Source organism: Cyclopterus lumpus, chromosome 3 (genome assembly GCF_009769545.1).
Source record: "Cyclopterus lumpus isolate fCycLum1 chromosome 3, fCycLum1.pri, whole genome shotgun sequence".
Taxonomy (NCBI): domain Eukaryota; kingdom Metazoa; phylum Chordata; class Actinopteri; order Perciformes; family Cyclopteridae; genus Cyclopterus; species Cyclopterus lumpus.
Window position 1 is genome coordinate 5,090,764 of NC_046968.1, and position 12,815 is coordinate 5,103,578.

General features: G+C 43.1%; 1 protein-coding gene across 1 annotated transcript in view; it reads right to left on the reverse strand.

The window, feature by feature from the left end:
* si:ch211-186j3.6 (neural-cadherin) overlaps window positions 1-12,815 on the reverse strand; it is a 272,276-nt gene that overhangs the window by 130,891 nt on the left and 128,570 nt on the right. The window contains exons 12-15 of the mRNA XM_034527653.1: window positions 11,808-11,975; window positions 9,940-10,189; window positions 6,688-6,815; window positions 6,307-6,493 (exon numbers count right to left, since the gene is read on the reverse strand). Of these exons, the coding sequence (XP_034383544.1) occupies window positions 6,307-6,493; window positions 6,688-6,815; window positions 9,940-10,189; window positions 11,808-11,975 (733 nt within the window). The remainder of the gene's footprint in view (window positions 1-6,306; window positions 6,494-6,687; window positions 6,816-9,939; window positions 10,190-11,807; window positions 11,976-12,815) is intronic.

The window sequence follows — 12,815 nt, forward strand, 5'->3', positions numbered from 1 at the left end:
ACTGTCTTACGTGTTTCCACTTTAATTAATGGGTTGTTAGTTGTTAACACATTATGAAGGGAAAGTTATCAGAATTTGTATTTTATTTTTTCACAAGAAGGTATTTCGAATACAATGCTTCTCAAGCCATATAGAAGTATCCTTACATAAAGAAGGAGACATCAGATGCAAGTGAGCACGCAATCACTACTTTCCACAGTCATAAAAGTGATGAGAGCTGGCAGCATTGCTTTATGCAGCAGCTGTGGGTGCAGAAGTTAACTGGATGAGAACCGCAGCAAAGGTTTTCATTATGGATATTATCTATCCAACCATAAAAGCCAAATTTGTTTACTGGAGTTGAATGAAACCTGTAATCGTAATTATTTCTGTGAAATTGCTTGACAGTTGGAACTTTATTGTGCAATATATAGAACCATACACACTTTTTAAGTAGTTGTCAAGTATATCAAGTACATATTTTTAAGTAGGCTTCAATCAATCCAAATACAAATAAAAGGTAATTAACTTGAAAATTGCGCGCAGTAGAGAGCAGATCTCACAACCAACACAAGTTCCAGGGAGCACGGAGCCTGGACCCTGACATGTCCAAGATGGATGGTCTCCTCTGGCCCGCCTATAGGCCTGGGAGACGCACTCGTAAAGCCATCCTGCCAAGCGACTCTTTGACAGGGATTTACTGGCCACACCATACCCGAAGCACACAAGCAGCTGTTCAGTACGTCTGAACGGGGCCACGCGTTCAACACAACATGTCAAAGCACAAACTAACAATCCAAAGCACACACTAAAGCCGGTAGCTTTGCTTCCCTGCCCCAAGGACGGGGTGGAGGACGAACAACATCCAGATGTGTAACCTGAAGGAACGCCATACACTCTAGGGATTAAAAGAGGGATGAGGTCTGAGCGTGGCTCTATTATGGTCAACACAAGATTGCAAGGTTCCTTTATTGTCATTGTACATCAGTGTGTTGTCCCATGTTACTCTATAAAAAAAACACAGAATTATTTTTTTATTTTTTTACATGTGGAGAGATGAGGATGAATTAATGAGTATCATGGCCTGAAAAAAAAGTAAAGAAGCTGCTCTGAAGTCTGGTGATACTTCTTTATCTCTTGCCAGATGGCAGCAGGGTGAACTGGCTTTGGCTGGGGTGGGAATTGGTTTTCAATATCCTTAGAGTTTCCTTCACCAGGATGGAGATGTGTGATGACCATGTTAGGTTGTTTGTGATGCTGATTACCAGGAACAAAACATGCTTCACTTGCTCCACCTCTGCTGCATTCATGTAGACAGGGCTTCATGTCTTTGCCTCCTTTAAAATAAAAAAAATAAAATAAAAAAGGAGGGGAGCTGAGCACACAGCCCTGGGGGGGCTCCGGCGTTCAACACTAGAGTGGAGGGGGTGGGGCTGCCAATCCGTACTGCCTGGGGTCTGTTTGTGAGGAAGTCTAATAACCTGCATGAGTGGAGTGAGGTACTCGAGCCCAAAGTGCTAAGTTTCTTGGTGGAGAGCAGAGGGGACGGCATCCTCTGTGGATCTGTTGGCTCTGTATGCAAACTGCTGAGGGTCCAGGCTGGCTGGGGTAGTCGCTTTGGACGTGCCGGAGAACCAGTCCTTCAAAGCGCTTCACCAGAATGGCCACGGGGGCGGCGGTCCTTTAGACTGGACACTTTTTAGGTACAGGGACGATAGTGGCTGTCTTGAAGCTGGCGGGTCACCTTACAGTGACATTGGTATGTTGAAAATATTAGTGATGACATCAGTTAGGTGGTTTGCATATGTTCTTAGTCCACAATCAGGGTTTTTCTCACATCCACCGTGGTGACTGACCGTGGCCGGTGCTCTGGAGGAGGGTAGGACTTGACAGCTGACTCTTTGTTGAGGAGATCAAAGCCAGCATAAAAAGTGTTCAGCTCATCTGTCCGAGTGACCTCACACATGATGGGGGTGCACCTGCTTTTCGAGCCTGTGACACCCTGGATTGTCTGCCACAGATCTTGAGTGTTGTTAGTGTTTTTGTCTCTTACCAGTCTCTCCTGACGCCTCCGCTTTGCCTCCTTCATGCCAGCTTTCAGTCTTGCTCTGGTGATGCTGTGTGCTTCCTTATCACATGTCTGAAAGGCAGCTTATTTCTCCAGATTAATGTTGTTCTCCTGGCTGGTGGCATCCCTGGGCGTAGACGCAGGGAAATATGATCAGATTGTCCAAAGTGGGGCAGCGGGAGGACTTTTGAGTCTCTCAGGAATATTCGTATATATTTGGTCCAGTGTATGGTTTCCTCTTGTGGAGATGTGGACACACTGGGTGGAATTAAGGAGAAACATCTGGTGTTTGTTTTATAAAAATCCCCTGCTATAATAAAAATACCATTATGTTGTTTTGAAACGTGTCTGCTGATAACCTCACTACAAAAATATAGAGCTTTTTTTTGGATGAGAGCAGCAACAAAAACACTGGTTGATTCTCTGGGAAGGTTTTCTGTAAAGATGTGTGCACAAAAGTCTTCCGCTGCTGAGTAAGTCTTATTTCATCCATCTTATTTAACAGAGACTCAACATCAGCTTGGAGGAGTTTGGGTCCTGGCTACTCAGATCTTATCCCAGCTTTCATTCTTTTCCCGGGCCGGTCAACACGCTATCGATCGCAATTTCTTTGGTGGATCTGGCCGAGTGGTCGGAAGATTTTGTGGGCTGTGATCGTCGCAAGATCTGCTGCCTCATTCCAATCCTCGTACTTTCTTTTATAACTTTGATGGGTGTATTTAGTCATAAATGTATGGCAGTTACCGGCCACTGCATATCCATGCGCTGCCGTTGCCATAGAGCAGCACACAGCAGCAAGCAGGTGGGGTGCACCCTTGGGGGGGGGGGGGGGGGGCTGCTGCATACGCTTACAACGGTTGCTTGAGAAAGCCCTTTATCCACCAAAAACTGCCAAAGGAGAAAACACCAGCATTGGAACCCTCACCAGTATGCCATGTAACAGGCAATGGTGAAGTCCGCTCTGTAGGTTCTTGGCAAGAACAGTGGCTAGAGACATGACACAGCCTGCAGAAAATCCCTAAATCTGATTATTCACTTGGCCGATGCCACTGTCCAAAAAGTCAGTCTGATACGGTGGGGCTGAGGCAACAGCAGCTCCCAGTTGAAATACCGTGCCAAAGTATTCCGGCCCCTCCTCGTCACACAGAGGCGTCCTGCTCTGACTGTGGAAGCAGGTGGGCCTCGAGGATGCCTCCGCTTAACCCCGAGAAAATCCACCACACCTGCAACCGGGGCTCTCATCTTCCACGGCATGGCAACGAAAGCCGCCTGAGCTTTGAGGAGACGGCTCAGCAGCTAGGGTGGAATCTAGGGGGAGCTGGTGTAGCAGATGCCGATGCAATATTGTCGTCATCTGCAGACAAAGCCGATGTCTCGGCGGAGATGACGACAGGCAGCGGCAGAGCGCTGGCGGCTGCGGCGGGGATCTTGACGTCATCGATCTCACGCAGCGAAGTGACGAATCAAAGCTGACCCCTCCCCCGCTGGTGTTGAGGCTGATGCAATCAATTTGACATTGTGACGACCTGTCTTAACTAACTCTATATGACTCGTGGTTGCAATCTTTTAATACATGAATTCTGTTTTATTCTCATTCTGGTAAAGTGTGTGTCCGTGTGCGGCTTCATTCGGTTGTTGGTCCATTTACAGTGGAGTTGATAGGTTGACACACAGATACAAACACACACACACAACCCAAAGCATGACCTCCCCACCGGCTCACGCCTCGCAGAGATAATGAGTAATAACGATGAGGACTGCCACTAGAATATAATCTTGAATGATTTTCCAAAATTTATTTTGCTGGTATTTGATACTGTGGAGTACCGGCACAATTCCAGCGATGGTCACAACTGTCCCGGAAAAACTGTGACCATTTAGTAGCCAAAAGTATTTCTTAATTGGAGATCAGAGATTGTGTGTAACAAAAGGAAGCTGAATAGGAAGGGCCCAAAAAAACACCCCGTGATTTAAGTAGCAGCTCGTCAATATATAATGATATCATGTTATAATCAATTATAGTCTTAAAATTGAGTATGAATGATCTTTGGATGAAATAAAAAATCCCCCCATGTCATCGTTAATTGACAGGTTTTTTTATGAGAAAGTAAATCCCACCCTGCTATGTTGCCACGCTTGTAAAAATCTGATTAAAATGTCTGTATTTTTGGGGTATTTCTTTTAAGTATGTCCTCCAGCCTTTTTCAAGATAAGGTTTTAGAAACTGCAGCTGTTCAACATGTGATGAGATGTTTCCATCCATGACATATTGCTAAGTAAAATGTTTTTTCTGTGAACGTTGTAATATCAGAGATTAAAAACCATGTGTTCTGTGTTAAATTGGTCAATTTGCCTGTCACCCGCCCGTCATCATGCAAACCTTATTCAATATTCATAATGCAGAAAAAAAGAAAAAAAGAACTGGCACAGCTTCTCTGTAGTCTCTCAGCCTCTGCTCTCCTTAATATTTAACTTATGTTTACATTGCCACAAATGCCGTGGTGAGCCAAACCTAGAGAGGAGATCAGTTAATAATCTATGATCATATTTATTAAAAATATATACTCGACCGTCTTGCTGTTTATTCAACACCTCTCTCCATCCACCCATCTGTCTACAGCATCTGTTCATTTCTCTGTCTCTCTATTCTACCGTTGGAGCATGTATGCATTTCATCTGGCAGCAAATGAGAGAGAAATGGAGAGATGGAACGAGCGAGAGAGAGAGAGAGAGAAAGATGGCCTTTGGTCATTCAGTACGGAGAGATGAGCAGATGTGGGGAAAGAGACAGAAAAAAGAAAACCGAGATTATTCTAGCCTTAAATGAAGATTCAGAGCCTTAAAAGACGTCTACAAAGCAGCTGTTAGGCTCTTTCCCCTTTTGTGCTCGTCCTCTTTTTCAAACAGCAACCATCGTTATATAAAGTGGATTACAAATCTAATATCAACAGAATCAAAAGTTTTACATGAAAGCTACAGATCCAGTAACCAGCATAATTAAATCTTGTTTGAATTGAACTGCTCTCGCTGATTGTATCTCAGTAAAGAAAAAGTCTGTCAACGTTTCACCTCGGGGGTGATGAATCGCATTTGTCCGAAATTGCGATGAAATAGAGTGTAATTGTCCAATCTCTAAAGCTAAGGACTTATTTTATGCATTTATTTTTATATTTTTCTCATCCAACACAATCTAACCAACCACAAGGTCAGAACGCCGCCCTGCACTTCATCTGGCATACGGGAACGAGATTAGAAGCAAACTGATGCAATCCACTATCTCCGCTCTAATGTGGGCGTAGCGAGTGTGTAGGAGAGAGAGAGAGAGAGAGACAATGTCATGATGACTATATTACATGTTAATAAAGTCACAAGTAAAATTATTCTACCTTGACTGGAGGTTTTTACATTTCAGCAGATTAATATTCATTCATATTCATATCAGTGCATGTATCAATTCATCTTTTCTATCGTGAATATTAGAGAAGACATGGAACAAAAATTGCAATATTGGTCCAAAAAATACAAATGTAAGCAGTGGGCCCCACACATGCTTACAGAACTGGAGCCACTGTGCGCAAACCCTGGTCCAGAAAGAAGTGTACCTTGAGAACGAGGCAGAAGGTGGAAATAGAAAAATGGAAAATGGAAAATGGACCTGTTCTTGTATAGATCTTTTCTAGTCTCCCAACCTCTCAAAGCGCTTTAACACTACATGACATCATTCACCCATTCACACCCATTCATACACTGATGGGAGGAGCTACGGTTCCAACTGCACATCAGTAACTAACATTCATACACATTCATACACATTCATACAATGTAGTCACAGCTATGGGAGCAATTTTGGGGTTAAGTGTCTCACCCAAGGACACATCGACATGGGCTAGCGGAGCCGGGGATCGAACCGCCAATCCTCTGATTGAAGGAGGACCTGATCTACAGTCGCCGCAATGTGCCAATGTGCAAGCCAAGACTTATCACCTTAACATCAGCGGCCGACCTCAGTAACGCTCCTCTGGCTGAATGGGAATCAGTTGGCAAAGCCTTCCTAGAAGCTGCTCCAGCAGCAGTTTAAAAGAGAATCTTCAACGCATCACTGAGGATGGGGCGTTCAGGTGTCTACAGACTTTGTGGACTACAGAAGAAAGGCTGACATTTTGGTGAGATATTGTCACATCAGTACAGGTAAACAACCTGTTGGGGAGTTGAGTTATTAAATGTTTCCTATGTTTTACACTTTTCAAACTCTCACTTACCAGAGTTGGGCTGTCCATGTTTGCCGGGCCGCGCCGACTCCCAGCCATCCATGGACTGAACCTCCAACAGGTAGGAGCTCTTGGTCTCGCGGTCAAACACAGCCTTCGAGTAGATGAATCCCAGCTCTGGGTCGACGCGGAAGTACTGGTGGTCTCCACTACGATCCTCCAGCAGGGAGTATGAGATCTGAGCGGTGTGGGTGAGTGGGGGGGGGGTTGAGGAAGACTCAATTACACAGAGGGCCAGGTGCTACAACACAGTTAAACGGCTAATGTACACAGCAAGGAAGAACATGTTTTGGATAATCAAAAACAGAGGGAGACTGAAAATGATTGTGTGCATGTTTTCAAAGGGAGTGTGTGTTTGTGTGTGTATCTCACCTTGCCATTGAGACCCAAGTCGAGGTCATTGGCTGAAACCTGGAAAACCAAAGTTCCCGATTCGGCCCCTTCAGTGACCGAGGCCTCGTAGATGGAGGAAGTGAAAAATGGGACGTTGTCATTTACATCTGGAGAAGGAAGAGGACAGGAAGTAACATGCATTATCATAACTTTTATTTTACAGACAGATAGACAATAGATAGATATAGATAGATAGAGCTCCCAATAATTGCTAAAAGCATAATCGTGGATACTTAAAGATATGTATTACATACAGAACCCTGTAATCATTTTTGTTCATATTAGCCCCATTTGAAAGCTCATGCATATAATTTAGAGGTGATTGCAGTTCAATTTGATTCTTTTGCCGACAATTATTGCACTACACTTATTCGCCACTTATCCCTAATGAGTTCACCACTTACATCAAACACATTACACATGCGGGTTTCTGCACTGCATTGACCTCCATTGCATTTAATAATTCAATTATAGACCCTATTAATTACATTTAACATCCCTGATGTATTTCTGATCGTTTAACCATGTATTTTGTTCTGGTTTTAGTGTTTCAGCTCCAATACAAAGGAAGATTAGGAAGGTTAGAACTGGGTCACTGTGTGGAAATTATTAAAACAATATTTACATTTGGAATTTATAACTTGATAGTGAAATGTAAAGCCTCATGTCTTCTGTTTACCTTGTAATTATTGTAACAAACAAAAAAATAAGATAATTTGTGATATCTGTCCAGAGTTGTAAATTCCTGCCTCAGAATAGGGTTTGGCGATAATTCACTATTTATTGATCATAGTACATTGAGATATTGTTATGCACAATTGAGTCATCTAAATTGATAAAAGCAATTAAAACAAGCACATACTAACTCAAATTTCTTAGAAAATCTGATTATTTTGACCTAAAGTTCTTAATCAAATGAAAACATATTCATTGCAGTACTTTTTATTTAATTCACTGTTTAATTCACACAAGAGTATACACAGAGCAAATTCATGTGGACTATTTATGTATTCAATTAATAGAAAGCATATCATGGTATATATCAATGTCAAGATATAAAATTACCTCTATTGTGATGGAAGATTTTGGACATATCGCCAAGCCCGACCTCACAGTATTAGAAACGTCTTGATCTGTTTCTGAAACTGAATTTCCTGAATCATATTTCATAACTAACCAGTACCTGAGGCAACTTGATTTAACATATAGTTTAACTAAATTCTATATTTAATAATATCATATTATTTAAAAGTCACATTTCTATTTTTTTTCTGGGTCCCTCCTAAAAGGTGGCTTTGTAGATAGTGAATACATTTGGAAAAAAAAGTGGCAGTAAATATATTAGTTCCATTTTGTTGCTGCATATTGGGTTTCAAAGCGGCTTCAGCCCTCCTCAGGATGTTGCAATGAAGCATCCTGCACTGTGGTAGATTTTGGACCTTCATCCAGAAGGAAGCCTGCAGCTATTGGTATAAAAAGTATAAAGAGGAGAATACATCCCATTTATATACCGTTAAGATCATATAGATAGTTCATCCTATTTTTTTCCCCTGAGATGTAGGCGTGTGTTCAGGAGCAGAAGTCTGCTCTCCGAAACGAACAGACCCCGTGATGAAAGAATTCAAGATGGTCAAAGCATGCCAACACAGGCCAATTAATAATGGACACAAAATGTCCCTCAGCTTACATCAGTTACTTTTGCCACAACATGAGAGAGTTACATTATTCAGAGAGATGAAGCAGACAAGTGGGAGGGGCCGCAAACTCCAAAGTTTGCCTGAAAAGCAGACGCCACATTTTCACATAGTTGCTTTAAGGAATGCTTTACAGTTTCTGCGTGAATTAATTATTTCTCCCTCTATAAACAGCTATGCATTGTTTTTGTGGTTGTGCTTTTATTGTGAAAGGTCAGAAGCGAAAAAAGTGGATTAAATGGATCATCATACTTGCCACCCTCCAGACATCCCAGCCTACAGTACACAATGCTGATTAATTCACTTAGACCAATGGATTTCCATGACATTTCCAGGTTTTCCATGAACCCTGGAGGTACTACACACTTGAATGTGTTTTGTGCGCTGCAGATCAGAGGCCAGGGGGATGTCACTGAGCAACTCGTGTTGGTGGTTTACACTAAAGAATAAGAATTAAGTTAATCATTGCGACAGCAACAATGTCTTCATTCTACAACATGACAACGCGATGTCTTGAAAATGGCGGTCACGGCATTAACGCCACGAGGCGGAACAAAGCTCTGTCTGCCATGACACCATACAACACGGAAGTTCTTTCCTTTACACTCTTTTCACAGCCATCTGAAGACAGCAGGTATCCGTTCCATCTGCAGTCTCTAACTGGAGCGATGATTAAGCGCATCAAACCCGCTGATTAAACGTTGTGCGACTGGCATCGGAGCATTGTCAATCTGCCCCCCCCCCTCTCCTCCCCGTGCTAATGCGCACATCAACGTTGTGTTGTGTTGATAAATCATTAAACACAGTTTCTTCTGCAAGTCGACACACAGCGCCACGAAAAATTGGTGAAGTCGTCTGTATGTTAAAGATTGAAGTTTTTGTTTTCTTAAATGTAAATTAATGAAAGCACTGGGATTGCACTTTTGTAAAATATGAACTGCCAGACCTTTAAAAGGGTCCTGCATTCAGTCTTTGACTACGCATAGGGCCCGATGCGGCTCTTGTTTTTGTTATTTATATTCTGAAAAATCCATTAAGCCCATCTGGTGAATTAAACGGAGAAATCTTTTCAATTCTTCCATTAGCTGTAGCTCAGCCGTCAACAGTCACACAGTTGCTCAGTGTGCTGCAGTGTCCTTTATCACACAAGCTTTTACTACATTAGTGAAACATAAAATACTTGTTTGTAGCCATTAACCAATATTCACAACAACAATCCCCTTCCCTTTTCTTCACAACATTGTCTTCTTTCTTTTCAGCTAAACTCTCCATGTACAAGGCTAAACTCAACGATGCTATTAAACTCTTTAGCTTCAGAATGTACCGTCAAGGTGAACACTTGTTTGATTTTACACATATTAATGAAATGAAACCATAATGTTATGATGGAATAGCATTCAGTGTTCACGTGATAGGCTAAACCATTACACAGGAACACAACAGTGCCATGAGACAACGGATGGTAACGCATGGTTTGAGTGAATTCATTATATTGGAGGATCGGGAAAACGTCTTATGCGATCCCAAAAAGGCTCACCCGTGACATTGATGTAGACCGTGGTGAAGGCCGCCAGTGGTACAGCGGCGACATTTTGAGCTCGAACCCGCAGCATGAAGTTCCTGGTGGTCTCGTAGTCCAGGGGCTCCGCCACAAGGATGGAGGCGGAGCCGTCTTCTCGGTTGGGGGTCAAGTAGAAGCGAACTGGCATGTTGGTCTCGGGCACCATGCCGTCCTCCAGGTTGTAAGTCACCCTGGGATCCCCAAGAGGGGAGGTGGCTTTGATGGTCTGTTTTGGAACAGAGAGGAGAATCCAAGGTCACATTTCCATATCATACGATATCTTGCTTATGTTATGGTAAATGGACTGTACTTGTGTAGCGCTTTTCTACTCTTCTGGCCGGTCAAAGCACTTTAACATACATGTCACCATCCACCCATTCATACACTGATGACAGGGGGCGACCATGCCAGGAGCCGCCTGCCCATCAGGAGTATGCAACATTCACACCCATTCACACAACACAGGCAAAACGGGGGTTAAGTATCTTATCCAAGGACACAACGACATGGACTAGTGGATTGAACCGCCGATCCTCTGATTGAAGGACGACCGTGCTCTACCACTGAGCCACAGTCGCCTGCATAGGTGGGACTTTTAACAACGGACTAGAACCAGTTGTTGCAGATGGCATGATGCAATAACTCTGACCTCCTGGGATGTGTCCTATTAGGCGAATTACTTTATGTCTACATTTTCTCACTTTTGGAATACATTTAGTCACGCATTATCACTTTCTGGTGGCAGTGAGAGATGACCAACAGAACCACATTGAAAACGCAGAGTAATTTGCGAATGACAAGCAGTTTTACATGTTTCCAATTATCCATTTGGAGAGCTGGAGAAAAAAATCCTGAATGCCGCCAATGATCCTAAGGAGAGGAACAGAAGCGAGGACAGCAGCTGCTGAGCTTTAATTGAAGTGTGCATTTGTGTTTTATGGCATAATAATGAACACTAAAATATTAAGGCAGTCAGTCCTAAACTGTTGGAATAGACAACAACCCCGCTGGGATCAAAACGGAAACACATTCTGTTCTTCATTCTGCTTTCTCTATAAACTAATTAAAGAGAGGTCATTCACAGCTGATGCCACACACACCCCCAATTAAAATACAAAAATGACATCTCTGATGTGGTGCGGCTTGCTAACAAGTGAACTGGCCGTATGCATTCAACCTGCGAATCGTAGCCGTTCCAATAATGAGACACCCCGTCAGGCGTGCACAACTGGCAAACATGTCCGACTGGTCCATGTGCCGATTTCGGCCATAAAAGGGTTTTCTATGGTAGAGCCATAACAACCCGCTGAGAGTCATTGCAGCCTTGCACAAAAGTCGAATCGCGCTACGGTCTCGATTAATAGGCCGTACTGTGGGGTCCGCGTTCTGTCTCCTTCCCTATCAGCTTATCACACACACACACAGTAACACGTTCGCACACGCGTTCTCATCTGAAGCACTCTCCTCTGTCTTTTCATTTGCATCTCACGGTTTGAAATATTCATCAGCAACTTTAATTGCTTTCAAGAGATCTTTGGAAGATTCTGTTGATTAGTTCAAACCGTGCAGTGGCATGAAAGGGCAATATGAGTAATCAAATGCACTTCACAGGATACATCATAACTACAGGTAATGGCTTTATCAATGGATTTGAGGTTGTTTCTGAATGCCTGCAGTTTTTTATACGGGTGTGGATCCTAAACCTGTAGCTTACTCATTATTTACTTAGATGTACTGAACGTTTGATATTCAAATTTCGCTGAACTTTTAATTAATCAATTTACTGTCCTATTTTGACGCATGCTTTTCTGTTTGTGGATCCCCCCCCCGCCCCCCTAACGTACCACGATGGCTGTGTCTCGTACGGTGTTTTCGGGTATGACCACGCTGTAGCTGTCTTCGTCCCACTGTGGAGGCTGGTTCTTCACGTTGGTAATGGTGACGGCCAGCTCCACCGAACTGCTCCTGTTCCCACCGTCAGTAGCCATAATTTCCCTGGTGATGTAGGTCCTCTGTAGATAAAAAATATATAAAAAAAGTCCAAACAGATGAAGAGGGGCGATGATGACTTGATGGTGCGTTATTGTTTTGCAGATCTGTGACACAGTGATAATTATAGCTTTCTTAGACACTGATAAACATTATGAATCGAGATCACACAGATTCCAGCGAGCGATCCGTTTTTCTACACTTCTGTGCAGGGATTTGCACGGCCAACTGGGGAGCAGCAGCATGTTGTAACCCTTAAAAGAACAATCATCTTGAGCCACTGCAATCAGGGAAAACCATCTGTTTTAGTCACTAAAGAAAAGAACTTAACTGAGAGTCTGCAATCTCAGCATGGGTTACCTGGCCTATGTTGGAGAACAGAACCCCCCCCCCCCTTGTTCATGGCCATCTTTCTTTATCACATCGGCAAAGGCTGAAGTAAAAATGCAGTCAGTGCCAGCTAGTGTAATATACTCCATGCATTTGTATTGTCTGTGGAAAAGTTCTAGTGCGAACCATTCTCTCTGCAAGGCAAAACACTGGCACGGTGCCCTGTGTTGGTCTAGGATGCAATACATGGCAATCTCAACTCAATTGCTTGTTCATGTTCCCACGGAGATTGTTTTTCTCGCCAGTGGTGAAACAAGGGGTTGGAGGCAGCGAGATGAGGAAAGTATCAGCAATGTTATTTCTTCTGATGCCAAAGAAAAAAGCAGTGAAGACATTATCACATATTCAGTCTGCTACTTGCCACTGGACTCCTGCCACCTCATTCACAGCAATAATGTACTGCAAACATACTTGCTTGTCTGGCCATGTACTCGGAAGAGTGGCATGTTGTTTTAGTTACAATCTGAAAGTGC